At 36.1% G+C, this 13,747-nt stretch overlaps 1 protein-coding gene across 1 annotated transcript in view; it reads left to right on the top strand.

Annotated features, from left to right (window-relative positions):
• Window positions 1-13,747, top strand: part of dock4 (dedicator of cytokinesis 4) — a 76,278-nt gene that overhangs the window by 23,416 nt on the left and 39,115 nt on the right. Inside the window, 10 exon segments of the mRNA XM_058767528.1 lie at window positions 228-379; window positions 2,160-2,241; window positions 3,128-3,188; window positions 3,860-3,992; window positions 4,101-4,189; window positions 8,620-8,745; window positions 9,674-9,798; window positions 10,664-10,826; window positions 10,961-11,067; window positions 11,349-11,505. Of these exon segments, the coding sequence (XP_058623511.1) occupies window positions 228-379; window positions 2,160-2,241; window positions 3,128-3,188; window positions 3,860-3,992; window positions 4,101-4,189; window positions 8,620-8,745; window positions 9,674-9,798; window positions 10,664-10,826; window positions 10,961-11,067; window positions 11,349-11,505 (1,195 nt within the window).

The raw sequence follows: 13,747 nt of genomic DNA, 5'->3' as shown, positions 1-13,747 counted from the left end.
ATAAAGCTTTAGTTTTACTTACTACATTCAATATAAATTATGCATTTTAGCAGTATTGCATGATTTTTATTTATGTATTTTTACACAAATATACAGTATGTGCTACTGTAGTGGTGGTTAGATTGGGGGCTGTTAGATAATTTATGGAAATTTTGAGTGATTGTGTTGTTGTAAATGTCTTTGTCATTATAATGATTAATGATTATATTTTGGTTTCTTTTGAATAGATGGAGAGACGTCATCGTAGACGCGAGGCTCCCCCGCAGGCCAGTATGCACCACCTGTTCCTTCAGATGAAGAGCATGATGAGTTCAAACCTGGGGGAGGAGCTGGAAGTCTTCTTCTCTGTCTATGACAGCAGGGAAATGCGACCAATCAGGTGCCAACTCCGACCCTAGACATCCAATTGCAAGTCTTAAATTGACTGGAGTATAATTAAATCACCCAAAAATGAAAAATCAGGCATCATTTAATAATCCTCATGTTGTTTAAACCTGTATGACATTCTTTCTTCTGTAGAACACAAAGATATTTTAAAAAACGTCTTCCATACAATAAAAGTAAGGTGGGGTCCAATGTTGACTTGTTTTGGACCCCATTGACTTTCATTGTATGAACCTCTGAAACATTCTTCAAATATCTTCTTGCATACTTAAAGGGATAGTTCTCCCAAAAATGAAAAATTCCCCATGATTTACTCACCCTCAAGCCATCCTAGGTTTATATGATGTTCTTCTTTTAGACGAACACAATCTGAGTTGTATTAAAAAATTTCCAAGCTTTATAATGGCAGTGAATGGGGATCGAGATTTTAATACCCAAAAAAGTACATCATAAAAATGCTCCACACAGCTCTGGGGGGGTTAATAAAGGCCTTCTGAAGCAAAGTGACGCGTTTGTGTAAGAAAAATATCCATATTAAAAACTTTATAAACCATAATCTCTAGCTTATGCTGACTGTCGCACGTGCGTTCACGAAATACTGGTGTTCCAGCGGATGACGTAGGACGTAGGCATAGCATAAACTCTGGTAAGAAGTGACAAACGCAGAAGCGCAGAGGAGAGAGCAAAACAAAACACCAGTCACAAATTATAAGTACAAAACGAGGATTTGTAAAGGAAAATGTCAGAAGATTTCGATTGCTGTAAACAAAACTTTGTTCTCGCAAGACTAGCATATTCTTACTGGAGTTTACTCTGGACCTCCGTCATTGGACTTCAAAATCTCGACCCCCATTCACTGCCATTATAGAGCTTTGAAGAGCCAGGACATTTTTAATATAACTCTGATTGTATTTATCTGAAAGTAGAAAGTCATATACACCTACTATGGCTTGAGGGTGAGTAAATCATGAGGTAATTTTCATTTTTGGGTGAACTATCCCTTTAAATACATTTTCGTTAAACATTTGATTTGGTGATAAAAAAGGTTATAAGTTTGAATGCAATAAAAGGCTTTCGTGTTGACTACTCACTAAGTTGTCCATCAGATCCGGCGATAAAAATTCCAGAAAACATGCATCGATTCAGTCTGACCACGATTTCATTAATTATGAATCGCTATACTCTTTCTAGCTGTCTGAAAGACGTCTCCAAGCCCAAGCAGTCATCCATCAATGCGTTTACCTAGAGCATATATGTATGACGCTATCAGACTATTACGTTGATTGCGCTGCTACTGGGAACTAATATCTGAAATTCAGTTCGGCTGTGTACGTCAATGCATCTGATTACCTCTCTCCATCCTACATACATCAGCCTGAGGGATGTTTTAGTTTCACATCCATGACGGAACTACGGCCTTGATGTGTTTGTTGAATTTTTCATTGGTTTCTGTCTCTTTTTCTCTCCCTCCTTCTCTCTCGCCGCTCGTGTTAGGGGGTGTACTGTTCAGGCACCCCTCCTCGTTGTAAATTATTCAGAACGAGTGGCGCCCCAGGGCACTTAGTGAAAGTGAAGGAGAATCGAGGAGATACCCAGCCTCAATGGGCCTCTCCTTGTAATTACCTAGCACTAGTGTCAGAGGAGATGCACTAACACATGCAGTTGCGGACGCACACATACACACTCTAGCTTGCACCGGTCTTGCTATGTTTCCTTATGCTTCATGGCGTGTTTGTGGTGAACCTGACGGTCTCTCTCTCTTTCTGTCTGTGCAGTGAGAGGTTCTTTGTGCGCCTCAATAAGCAAGGGCTACCGAAGTCTCCAGAGAAGACTGAGAGGCAGTGTACACTCTTTGTTGTAAGTATGGACTTTTTTTGGGGTGCACCAAGGGCGTGTCCTTGGACCTTTTTCATTTGCTTTGGCATTGAATGGATCTGGTGCTGTTGTAGATAAAATAAAGTTTCCTTAGTGGAACGCATATCCTTGACTGAAAATTTTTGATAATGGGGGAGGTTTTAAATTTAAATGTGAACAAAAAAGCATTGTTTTGTGAATCTGAACAGGAATTTTTGAATAAAATAAAATAATTTTAGATGTGTTTTCTCAACAGTTATCATTTGTGAATATCTAGAGTAAGACTGTCAGTCGATTAAAAATTGTAATCAAATTAAATATATGACATGCTGAGTTATTAATTACGTTGATTGCAATAATCACATTTATCACTACTTACTTTGAAAAGCCCCCAAATTTAGATTATGTAAGGAATTCGATTTTTTTGTGGCAGACAAGCAGATCATTAAATCGACATTACAAAAAGTGGCTTTGGATATCAAAATATTTTATTGTTTCACTGTTTATCAGGATGTCAGGAAATCCTGTGTTTTGTTTTCCTTGTTTTGTTTTGCTAGTTCTTTCTGGGTTTTTTTTGTTCTTTTGTTATTTGTTTGTTTTGTTTTAGTACTTCATTTGTTTTGTTTTGTTAGTTCTTTCATGTTTTGTTTTGCCAGTTCTTTTGTTATGTTTAGTTTTTTGTTTTGCTAGTTCTTTTTATTTTATTATTTTGTTGCATTTTACTGCATTGCATTGTTTCTGTGTATTTAATAGCAGTAAATTAGCATGTTAAACTGACATACTTTATTTGATTGTTTAAATAGTAATTTTTAACAGTGTAGGTTTAGAGAATGTTTGGTACATGGAATCTAGTAAATACTGCTCAATAAAACATTTGTCTTTTTTTAAGGATTTGGGAAGTAGCGATCTTCGCAAAGATGTGTATGTTGTAGCTCATATTTTTAGAATAGGTAAGAGCTGTTGGATACACATCAATTTTCTCGCCGTGTGACCTGTCATAATGCCTTAGTGACTCTATCATAGGAGTCATATGGATTTCACAACTTGATAGTGCACTGCTTGATAGTGCTTTAAGATTTTTATTGACAGATTACGTCAGATGTATTTGTCAATAGTAATGGCAGCATTATAAGGGCTGAATGACAGGCCACTTCAAGTCAGTTGTGACTAAGATGGTGTCTTTGTCTGTAAACGTCACCTTTGTGTCTGTGTGGCAGTTGTCGCTACATGCATGGCCTGCACTGGTACAGATCCTGTGATGTTACAGTATAGATTAATGCTCATTTGCATGTATGTAATTCATGTCACTGTTGACTGGGAAGTGTTCGTTGTGTAACGGTTGTTGGTATGTCTATTTTGTGTTTCAAGCGTCATTATAAAGACACAAGTGTTAATCATTCTGCCATAAGAGCTACATAAAACTGACAAGTCAGCTAGAGTTTCTGGGTAAGACGCGGCTGTAATGCTTAAGTTGTGTCACGTGACGCATTATGTCAAGCTTGTGACAGTGCTATGTGTTCTTTGAGGCAGAATAAGAAAACCTCCGTTACACCTTTTTGTATTAGCTTATATATTTATTCTCATAAAAGCAGTGTGTGAGCCTCAATATGTGTGTCCGCAGGGCGAATGGTTGCAGGTGAGAAGAAGAGCGTGAGTAACACGCAGTACAAGCGTCCATATGGTTGTGCCGTGATTAGCGTGGCTGACCTGTTAACAGCAGACTTCAAGGACGATCACTTGCTGAAGATTTACTCGTGAGTATTCAAAATTTCTCAAAAAATATATTGATGATATTCAAATATATCACACAGCCTATAACTTGTTGAAATATATAGAAAACTTATGGCACATTATGTTTACAGATGTAATGCAGAGAGTGAGTGGTACCAAATCCATGACAGTATTATCAGGAAGGTCAGCTCACGATACAGCCATATTGGCTCAAATACAGGTAAGATTTAATTTTGCTTGTCTTCTTAAAGGAATAGTTCAACAAAAAATTATACGTATGAACACAATGTCATGTCATTCCAAACCAGTATGACCTTTCTTTCTACAAAAGGGGAAATTTCAGTCTGTTCCTCACACGGTTTTTGGATAACTTAAGAACAGAAGACATTTTTGGGTGAACTTTCCCTTTAAAGAACATTTTGTCTGTCATAGCAACAGTGTTCTTCTGAAAATGTTGAACCAAGCGATTTAATTAATTGAAATATTCAAATTGTACCAAATCATGCTGAAGAATTTCTTTTCTTCATGCTCTTTAGATATAAATAGCAGAACTCTTTACAGAGAAATGCCGGGGTCTCTCCTAGCAACAGGTTCTGAGCAGCAGCAGAAGCCTGCAGTCAAAGCATACGCCAGTGTGAATTCAACAGAGAGACTGAGGAGAGCAGTTATTCAGGCGCTTTTGTTTTTATGACGTCTGCATGACTCAAAGAGTCATGGCCACTTTAATAAGACCAGCATTTCAAGAAGACCTTTACACCAAGCTTATTTTAGGGTTGGGCATTTGTCATAATAGAACGTATGTTAATAGCTACTTATTATCATTTATTTTAAAAGTGGTGGTGTCTCTTACTTGCAGTAGATTAAAGGTGAAGTGTTTAATTCCTGTGTACCACATCAGCTCGCAAGAACAACTTTCTTTATACATTTTCTGAAGAAAACCTGAACGGTGCTTATCTGTTCTGTTGTGGCTAGTTGCCAGGGCACTTCTGTACGGTTGCTAAGGTGTTCTGAGATGTTTCAAGCAAGTTGCTCAGGGCTCGTAAAATTGCTAGCCCAACATCCCGGGCTTTTGTGTTTTCCAGTCGGGCTGCCAAAATGCCAGACGAGCTATCTTGAATAGTGAAATGAAATCTCTTGCTTGGGGTAATTTGTTTATTTGTTCTTATTTTATTACTGACGGTTAACTTTTCTTTAATAATGTTTGACCTTTTAGTTATGTTACTAGTTTTTGGTCATCCAAAAACTGATCCAATATTTGACTGAAAACCCACAATACGATCCAAACCATGAGATATGTGATCTGTTGCAGCCCCACACTCTTGATTTGCTATTTGAAGAAGAAATACAATCACTGAAGTTTTCAGTCATGCTGATTTTTTCCGCAGTGAAGTTCAGCCGAGATCTTTTTTTTTTTTTTTGTATTTGGGCTAGTTAAATTCATTTTGGGCTACCAAAATCTGAAAAATGCCTGCCCGAAGGGCTGCCAGGGATTTTGAAATTTTGCAAGCCTTGATGCTACAGTACAGTATGTGGTGGCTGTAATGTTTGTTAGGTGATTGTTTACTGTTTTGCATGGCTTGGCTTGTTTTTTTGTTTGTTTGTTTTTTGCCTTGCTTGGCTTGTTTTGTTTTGTTTTTTACTTGGTTTTGTTTTGTTTTAGTTTTTAGTTTTTATTTTGCACTTTGCATGGCTTTTTTGTTTTGTTTTGCTTGACTTTGTATTGTTTTTTTATTTGTTTTGCAACACTTGGCTTGGCTTGTTTTTTTGCTTTGCTTGGCTTTTATTGTTTTATTCAGTTTTTTGTTTGTTTGTTTTTTGGTTATGTTTTGTTTTGCTTGGATTTGTTTTGTTAGTGTCAGTCTTGAATTTATATCAATGCCTGGTCTAGTTTTAGGTCTACAGACTCTTTTTGGAAAAATCCATACACTGGTTTACTTATACATGTCTCAGCACTTTTAAATGGGATAGGAATTACGAACAACTTTAAACACAGGAGCCACAAGCACAGACCTGTAATTCATTCCGCTAGATCAGAAAAAAACCTGATCTCAATCAGCTTGTAAACGCCATCCAGTCCTCTGCAGTAATTCAGTTACGCTAAATGAATGTCATTTTAACTGATGACCATTAGTAGCTATTTATCAGTCACACTCATCGGCTATCCATGTGGACTAGAATGCCATATTGATCTTGTGCACAGAGAGCAGTTGACCCTTTTCATGACATTGTTGTCACTCGAGATGTTTTAATGGCCAAATCGCCAGCTCTTATAGCTAATCACTTGGATAAAAGCCAAATTACTGTTATTGATTTTCTTGCTGGGTTAAAAAAACGAACAGAGATAAAGAAACAACAATGTTCGTTTTAGGTTTAAAAAGGCAAACAGATGAAAGACGAAGTCGGGGTCTCTGAGTACATGGTGTTGTGTTGTTGATGCCATGTTTTGTGGAGGTGGTGGAGTAGTAGTTATATAATCTTGGTGTGCATCATCTCGCAAGTGGTTTCAAAATGAATGGACTGCTGGTGATTTCACTCGTGTGGGCAGCTTACTCTGAATATATTATGAAACCATAATGAAGCCATGGCTTTATAGATGCTTCCAGAGCTTATAAACCCATCAAACCTCATCTAAGCAATCTGAAACTGAAAAATGTACCTGCAATTTTGTTGTTTGTGAAGTATGGGACAGTTTTCCTGCAGAACGAAGGAGTCCTGAGGAAGACATTGGAGGCTTAAGCTTGAAGAAGAGGGCAAGATAAAAAAAATGGAGGGAGTCAAAAAAGCCGATCAAGCAGGAAGGAGATTACGCAGTTTCTCTCATGTCAATCTAAACTGCAGGCTGTGTCCCTCAGCAGATGTACAGCAGGGTTATACTTGAGATGAAAGTCGTTTAGACAAATGAAGGAATGGGAATGGGTGAAATTTCCATCTGTAAGAACTCAACATCTAACTGAGCTTTGTGATGAAATTACTCGAGAAACAAAGTGTTTCTTCAAAGAGACTTTGGACTTTAAAGTGTAAATCTAGTGCATGAATGTCAGAATCATTGGCTTTCATCAGTCGGATAAATGAGGGAGGCAGAGAAATGCTTGTCATTAAGTGTGGTGGAACACAATAAGATCTATTACTGATTCGATGGTGAGGTTATGGTAACAAGCACAAATGTTACAAATGGGGATTAAGGCACTGGATTACCCATAATTCATTTAATCAAGAGGCAGCTGGGTCATTCCTGTTATGCAGGACCTTTTGAACTCTAACTTTAGAAAAATAAATGTAATTCTGTGTTTGTTTGTTTTTTACTTAGTAATTGCAAATGAACAGGGTGGAAATAAAACACAAATTTAGCTGTTTAGAGGGACTGACTTTCAAGTTAATTTTCATTGTTTATTTAGGGATATTCCCACCAATAATTAAAATTCAGTCTTGTGTTGTTCCTATATGAATTCTGTGGAACACAAAAGAAGATATTTTGAAGAATGTTGGTAACCAGATGGTTTCGGGTCCTATTAACTTCTATAGTATGGACAAAAAATACAATGGAAAACAATGGGACCCCAAAGCTTTTTGGTTAACAAAATACTTCTTTGCATTCCACAAAAGAAAGAAAGTACATGTTTGGAAAGACATGAGGGTAAGTAAATGGTGACAGAAATTTCATTTTTGAGTGAACTATCCCTTAAAGTGGGATAGGGTCTAGTGTGGCCTAATGGTTAGGGAGTCGGGCTTGTAACCTGAAGGTTGCCGGTTCGATTCCGGCAGGCTGCCCACTGCTCCGGATGTGTTCACTGTGTGTGCGTGCATTTGTTCACTACTCACTGCTGTGTGTGTGCACTTGGATGGGTTAACTTAACTTAACTTAACTTAAGCGTGTTTTGAAATATTGATAATATGACGGTGATAATGTGATCAAGCAGGATGTTTTAAAGAGAGACAAACCAGCAAATACTACAAAATTTACCATATTATTGCTAATACTTACTGATGAGTGTGCTGTTGTTTTCCCATCAAAAAATGATGTCACTTCCTGGTGGATGATGTCATAAAAAGAACTATCAAGTTGAAGGGATTGTACAAAAGTAACAGGGTGGAAGTGATATTGAAGACAAAGGGGAAAAAACATATAGATTAGTTACAGATTAAACTTTTTGCAGGTGAAATCTAAGTAATTTACAGGAAATTTTGCATAATAAAGAAACATTTCCCACACTACTGCTCATCACTACACAGTGGACAATATTTGGCAAATTTTGCTGAAATTTCACTAATGTGACTGTGCCTTTAAACTGTATTCAGAGGGAAATATGTGTCATTGTGAGATCCTTGTTATATTTCATAATAAAATGCTGGTTTTATAAGTTGTGGAACTATTTAAAATGTATGACTGAAACTATTTTTATATATTTATTGTTTTTTTTTTTTTTTTTTACAATATATTACCACATTAGTGAGTGAATTGTGAGACTGAATGATACATATTCTGTTAGGTTTATGTTCTCTAACAGACTCTCTCTACATGCAGTACAGTAAAAGGAAATCCAGCTGTTTTTGTTGGCAGACACTTATGGTTTTTATCTGTTAACATATGGTATAACACTGTCAGATTTTACCGCAAAGATTAATTGAAATGCATTTGTGTTTATTTTGTAGGCCTTAATGTGTCTCTCCAGCTCCTGCATGGGGATATGGAGCAGATTCGCAAGGATTACATGCGTCTTTTCACCCGCAACGTCTCTATTACTAAGAGGCTTGGTTTCTCCGATATCATCATTCCAGGTGGGATAATCGTGTTTTGTTGTCATTATGCTGCTTTTATTCATCACATTACCATTGAATTTATGTTTTGCAATGTTATGCAAATGAAATCTGTAGCTTTACGATATCTTTTGTCATTCAATCATATCATATGGTAATGTGGCCGCTCTGTGCCGTTTGTAGTAATGGTTTAATCATGTCATTATGCAGTTAAATAATTGCTTAGCAGAGTAAATACAGGCTTTACAGAAACAAAATACTGGTTTTATTGAGTTACCATGAACTTTGAGAGATAACATTGTCATATACAGTATATCATAATTTAACACAGACACATCTAACAAAGATACCACAGTCAATATTGTACAAAATAGAATTGATTTTTACAGGATGTTCTTGTTTTGCTCACTGTCACATAATGTACATGTACGACTAAAGAACAAAATCAGTGGGATTTTTTCATGTGTTCTTTCCCTTTGTTTGACTGTAACAAAAAAATGGCTTGTATTCTGTCCTTTACACGCAATGCACTGGTGCGCCCACATTTTATTTGATATTTGCTTTCACACCCTCAGTTGGCGATGAGGCACCTTTGAGCCACATGTGTTGACAGAGTAATTAGAAATGTTTTATGGTGTTTCTAACATCTCTGAGGATCTTTGACAGATTTAGCTGAAATTTATTCACAGTTTTCTTGTCCTGCTCAGACTTCATGTATGTATAAAGGAATGTGCCTTATATAAAAAATACATACAACAATATTGTCTCGAAGTAATACTTGTAAACAAAGTATTCATGGTCAGTTATCAATGTATCTGCACACAATAGAAAAATCGACTCCATTTCCAGCTACTTCTCCTGATAAGCTGATTTCAACACCTGATAACCGACTGGAAGTGCTGTGTTGGTGGAAAATGATTTCTGAGATATGGTTATCTTCCTCCTGCAGGTGAAATAAGGAATGACCTGTATGTGACCCTTGAGAGGGGTGAATTTGAGAAAGGTGGAAAAAGCGTGGCGCGTAATGTGGAAGTCACCGTCTATCTGCTGGGAGGTGATGGGCAACTTCTGAAGGTGAGAACTGTCATTGGATGTCACGTGTTTTATGTTACCATGTCATGTTGCATCTAAATTAATAGACGTTTCTCTCACACTTTCAGTTTTCAGATGTTTTTGTTTTTTTTTCTCATTCTTTTCATCCAGTTTATTAACGTAATATGCATTCAACTTTGTGTCCTTTTCCTTTTTTTATTCCTCTTGTCTTAAATTGAAAGTTTAAAAAAAAAATAAAAAAAAATATTAATATAATTTTCATGTAGTTTAATTGATGTACTAAAATAACTACAACTGAAATAAAATTAATAAAAATTATATAGACATTTAAAAAAATAAAAATATATAAAATTGTCAAACTAAAATTAAAATGAAAACGGAAAATATCAAAATAAATAAAAATTCTAAATATTAATAAGAATTAGAATATCTCAATGAAACTAAAATCTAATAATAATATAATAATGTTATTCAAAAAATAACTCAGTATTATTCAGTTTTGAAATAAATACTTATTTGTTTACATACGTCAGTAAATAATGACATACTAACAGTTTCTTTATCAAAACAGTAAAATATTTTAGCATAATTCAAGTAATATTAATGATCTATGATTTTGCATGGTTGTGATGTTAAATTACCTGCCAAGTAATTATTATTATTTGTTTATTAATTTATTTGGGAAGTTAAAGCCTTAAAAAGAGCATTTTTGGTATTCAGCTTTTGGCCCAGTGGATCCAAAATTTATAAAATCATTGATCATTTATGCTTCATGACTATTTCAAAATAACATACTCTGTTGACTGGTTCACAGTACTATCAATATTTATTAAAAATGTTATTGGGGTCAATTTCATGTTCTCCATTTCTCCATTTTCTCTCTCAGGGTCTGGTTTGTTGCGGCTCCGGGGAACCAGGAGTGGATGAGCACCGCTCTTTTGTCCTGTATCACAGTAACAGCCCTCGCTGGGCCGAACAGATCAAACTGCCCATCCCTCTGGAGATGTTTCACGGCACACACTTACGCTTCGAGCTCAGGCACTGCTCCAGTAAGACTCCACTACGCTTGAACTTTTTTCTTGAAAATTGATTTTACGTCTACTTGCTATTCCATCTTCTGAGATTTCAGACTTTGCAATTATTGACTCATTTCACATAACTACTGTTGCCTCTGTTCATGCAGCAAAAGAAAAGGGTGAGAAGAAGCTTTTCGGCTTCTCTTTTTTCCCTCTGATGCAGGACGATGGGAGACCATTGCCTGATGGGACGCATGAGCTCATTGTCCACAAGGTACTGTCTCTTTGTGTATCAGTCTGTTTATATATATATATATATATATAGACTTTTGTCTTACCAGAATTAACAAAGGAGAAAGCTCTTTCCAATTACTGAATGGGATCCTTGCTACAAATAATGTTTGATGACGGGAAAAACTTACCCGATTATCATAGATAATTAGATAGTTAGATAGATAGATTTTTTAATACAAAATGATATCCATGGTTTCTTTGTATCTGTTGTGTGTTCATGACATTTTTGGTCTTTGAACTTCACTGTCTCCCTCACAACAGTGTGAAGAGACAGCTGATCTCCAGGATCCTGCTCGGTACCTCAAACTGCCATTTTCCAAAGCCAGCCTCCAGCCGGGCAACAACCAGACAATAAAGAACAGCAAAGAGTCTTTCTGGATCCAGTCGTCTCTCTGCTCCACTAAACTCACTCAGAATGGTGAGACGATGTTCCTCCTTACAATATGCCAAAAAACTAAATTAAGTTATCTGGATTTGAGATATGAGATTAAGTTAAACCTGATCTGGCATAAACACATCAAGAAGAAATTAGGGGCTGGTGATATGACCAAAATCTTATATTATGATATGAGTAATTTTATTTCACGGTAACGATATATATCACAATATAGTTATTTTTGCTTTAAATAAGGTCTTTATGATATCAAAATTTTCCTGGCACCAGTGTCAGTATCACACAAAAAACTAATACTATCCTAAAAAAAATAACTCAAGCTCACTGAAGACAAGTAAATAGCGATAAAATAAGAATAAGAAACTATTTACAAGTAATAGAACAAAAAAAAAAACTACAGTAGAACAAATAAATAAGAAATGATACATACATTGTATAAAGTAATCAAATGAATAAAAATACTGCATTTAGTCAAGAGCAGTGAGAGATTTTCTCACTTTTGTTTGATTAACATGAATAACAGACAGCAGGAATATTAGACTGCTGTCACTTTAAGAGCTGCCCGATCCAGAATACTGTTACACATGTGATTTTTTTCTCAGCTGCTTGGTTTCACTTAAGACGTGAATTACTGTGTTTACGAGGATACTTGCAGATATGGGCATTTTGACACATAAAAGTGTGTATTTAACCGTTCAAGGTTTCAGAAAAAAAAATCAGTTAAATTTGATTCTGTTGCATAGTAATGAATAAAAATAATACGGTATTTTTACATTTAATATTAATATATTAAATGTCCAATTTTATTGTTTTACTTTCAATAAAAGTAGTGTTATTTAAATGGCTTGTATTTTTTAAATTTAGTTAAATAAAATTATTGAGTTAACTTACAAGTCTTACAAAATTATTTCATATTATCTAATAAAATAATAAATAATTATTAAAAAGCATTTTTAACAAACCGGTTTCGATTTTTGGGAAAGTGCATACAGAATTTTCGGTTTCGCAATTCTTAAAAACACATGCAAACGATAAGTTTTTCGTGACCACGTAGCACAGCAACGTCACGTGAGTGTGTAACCGTGATAGAGATGACATTTCTATCAGTTAATTGTGTCTACCAGTATATCGCCCACCCCTAGAAGAAACACAAAACACAAACAATAAGAATTTCTATCAAGTAAATGGAAAATGGAAATGATTGTCTCAGTCAAGATCTCAGATCTATCCCATCCAGTCTGATGTCTGTTAGAGAGCGGTGATTTCAGAAATACCTTCTCTCTGTGCCATATGGCCCCGTCTGCACCATGACCTTGATATTGTGATATATTGATCTGAGCCCTTCAGCAGGTGAATGTCATGGTAACAGTGGCAGAAAACAGAGAGGTCTGCGTTTGGACCGGAGATCACAGCGGGCTGAGCCCACACCTGCCTCTGTTGACCTTGGAGCTTCGCCCAGTGTCTCTGCGGCTCTGCCGCGCCTTCGCCCAACTGCACACATATCAACGGCCATCTGGCTGTTATTTAATTGAAGGCAATGAACCAAAGTTAGATTCAGTTTATATTGCATCTATACTCAGTCTTAAGCTTCAGGCTTTTTAAAGTTTAGCTGTTTATATTGAGCTTGATCTTTGAACTATATCGGTGAGATGTATGAACTATAGACAAAGCCACTTTTGTCATGTTGTAAGTTTAAATATTCAGTTGAATGTCTTTGTCTTTGTCATTCTTACATATGTAGCTATCCCACATATTAAATGTCAATGTTTGGAAGGCCCCCCTGAAAGGTTTCACCGGTGATTGATATGAAGACGGTTGATTAACGTACAATTGATTTGCCAACAGTTGATTTTCCAGTGGTTGACTCCATAGTGTTGACAGTTGATTCACCTACAGTAGCTGATTTGCCGGTCATTGATTCAGTACCAGTTGATTCACCAGCGGTAGATAGACTAATGATGATGGTTGATCACCTATATTTGATTCAACAGTGATTGATTTACTAACAGTTGATTCACCTACAGCTGAATCACAAATGGTTGATTTCATACCAGCTGATTCGCCAAAAGTTTATTTGCCAGATGTTGATTCACCAATGATGATAATTGATTGATCTGCAGTAGTTGATTTATCAGTCATTGATCTGGTACCAATTGATTTCGCCAACAGTTGATTCAACATTGATGATGATTGATTGACCTACAGTAGTTGATTTGCCAATCGTTATTTCGGTACCAATAAATTTGCCAATAGTTGATTCAGCATT

Source organism: Onychostoma macrolepis, chromosome 25 (genome assembly GCF_012432095.1).
Source record: "Onychostoma macrolepis isolate SWU-2019 chromosome 25, ASM1243209v1, whole genome shotgun sequence".
In the NCBI taxonomy this organism is placed as follows: Eukaryota; Metazoa; Chordata; class Actinopteri; order Cypriniformes; family Cyprinidae; genus Onychostoma; species Onychostoma macrolepis.
The sequence above is the reverse complement of the archived record's forward strand: the minus strand, read 5'-3'. Positions and strand labels throughout refer to the sequence as shown.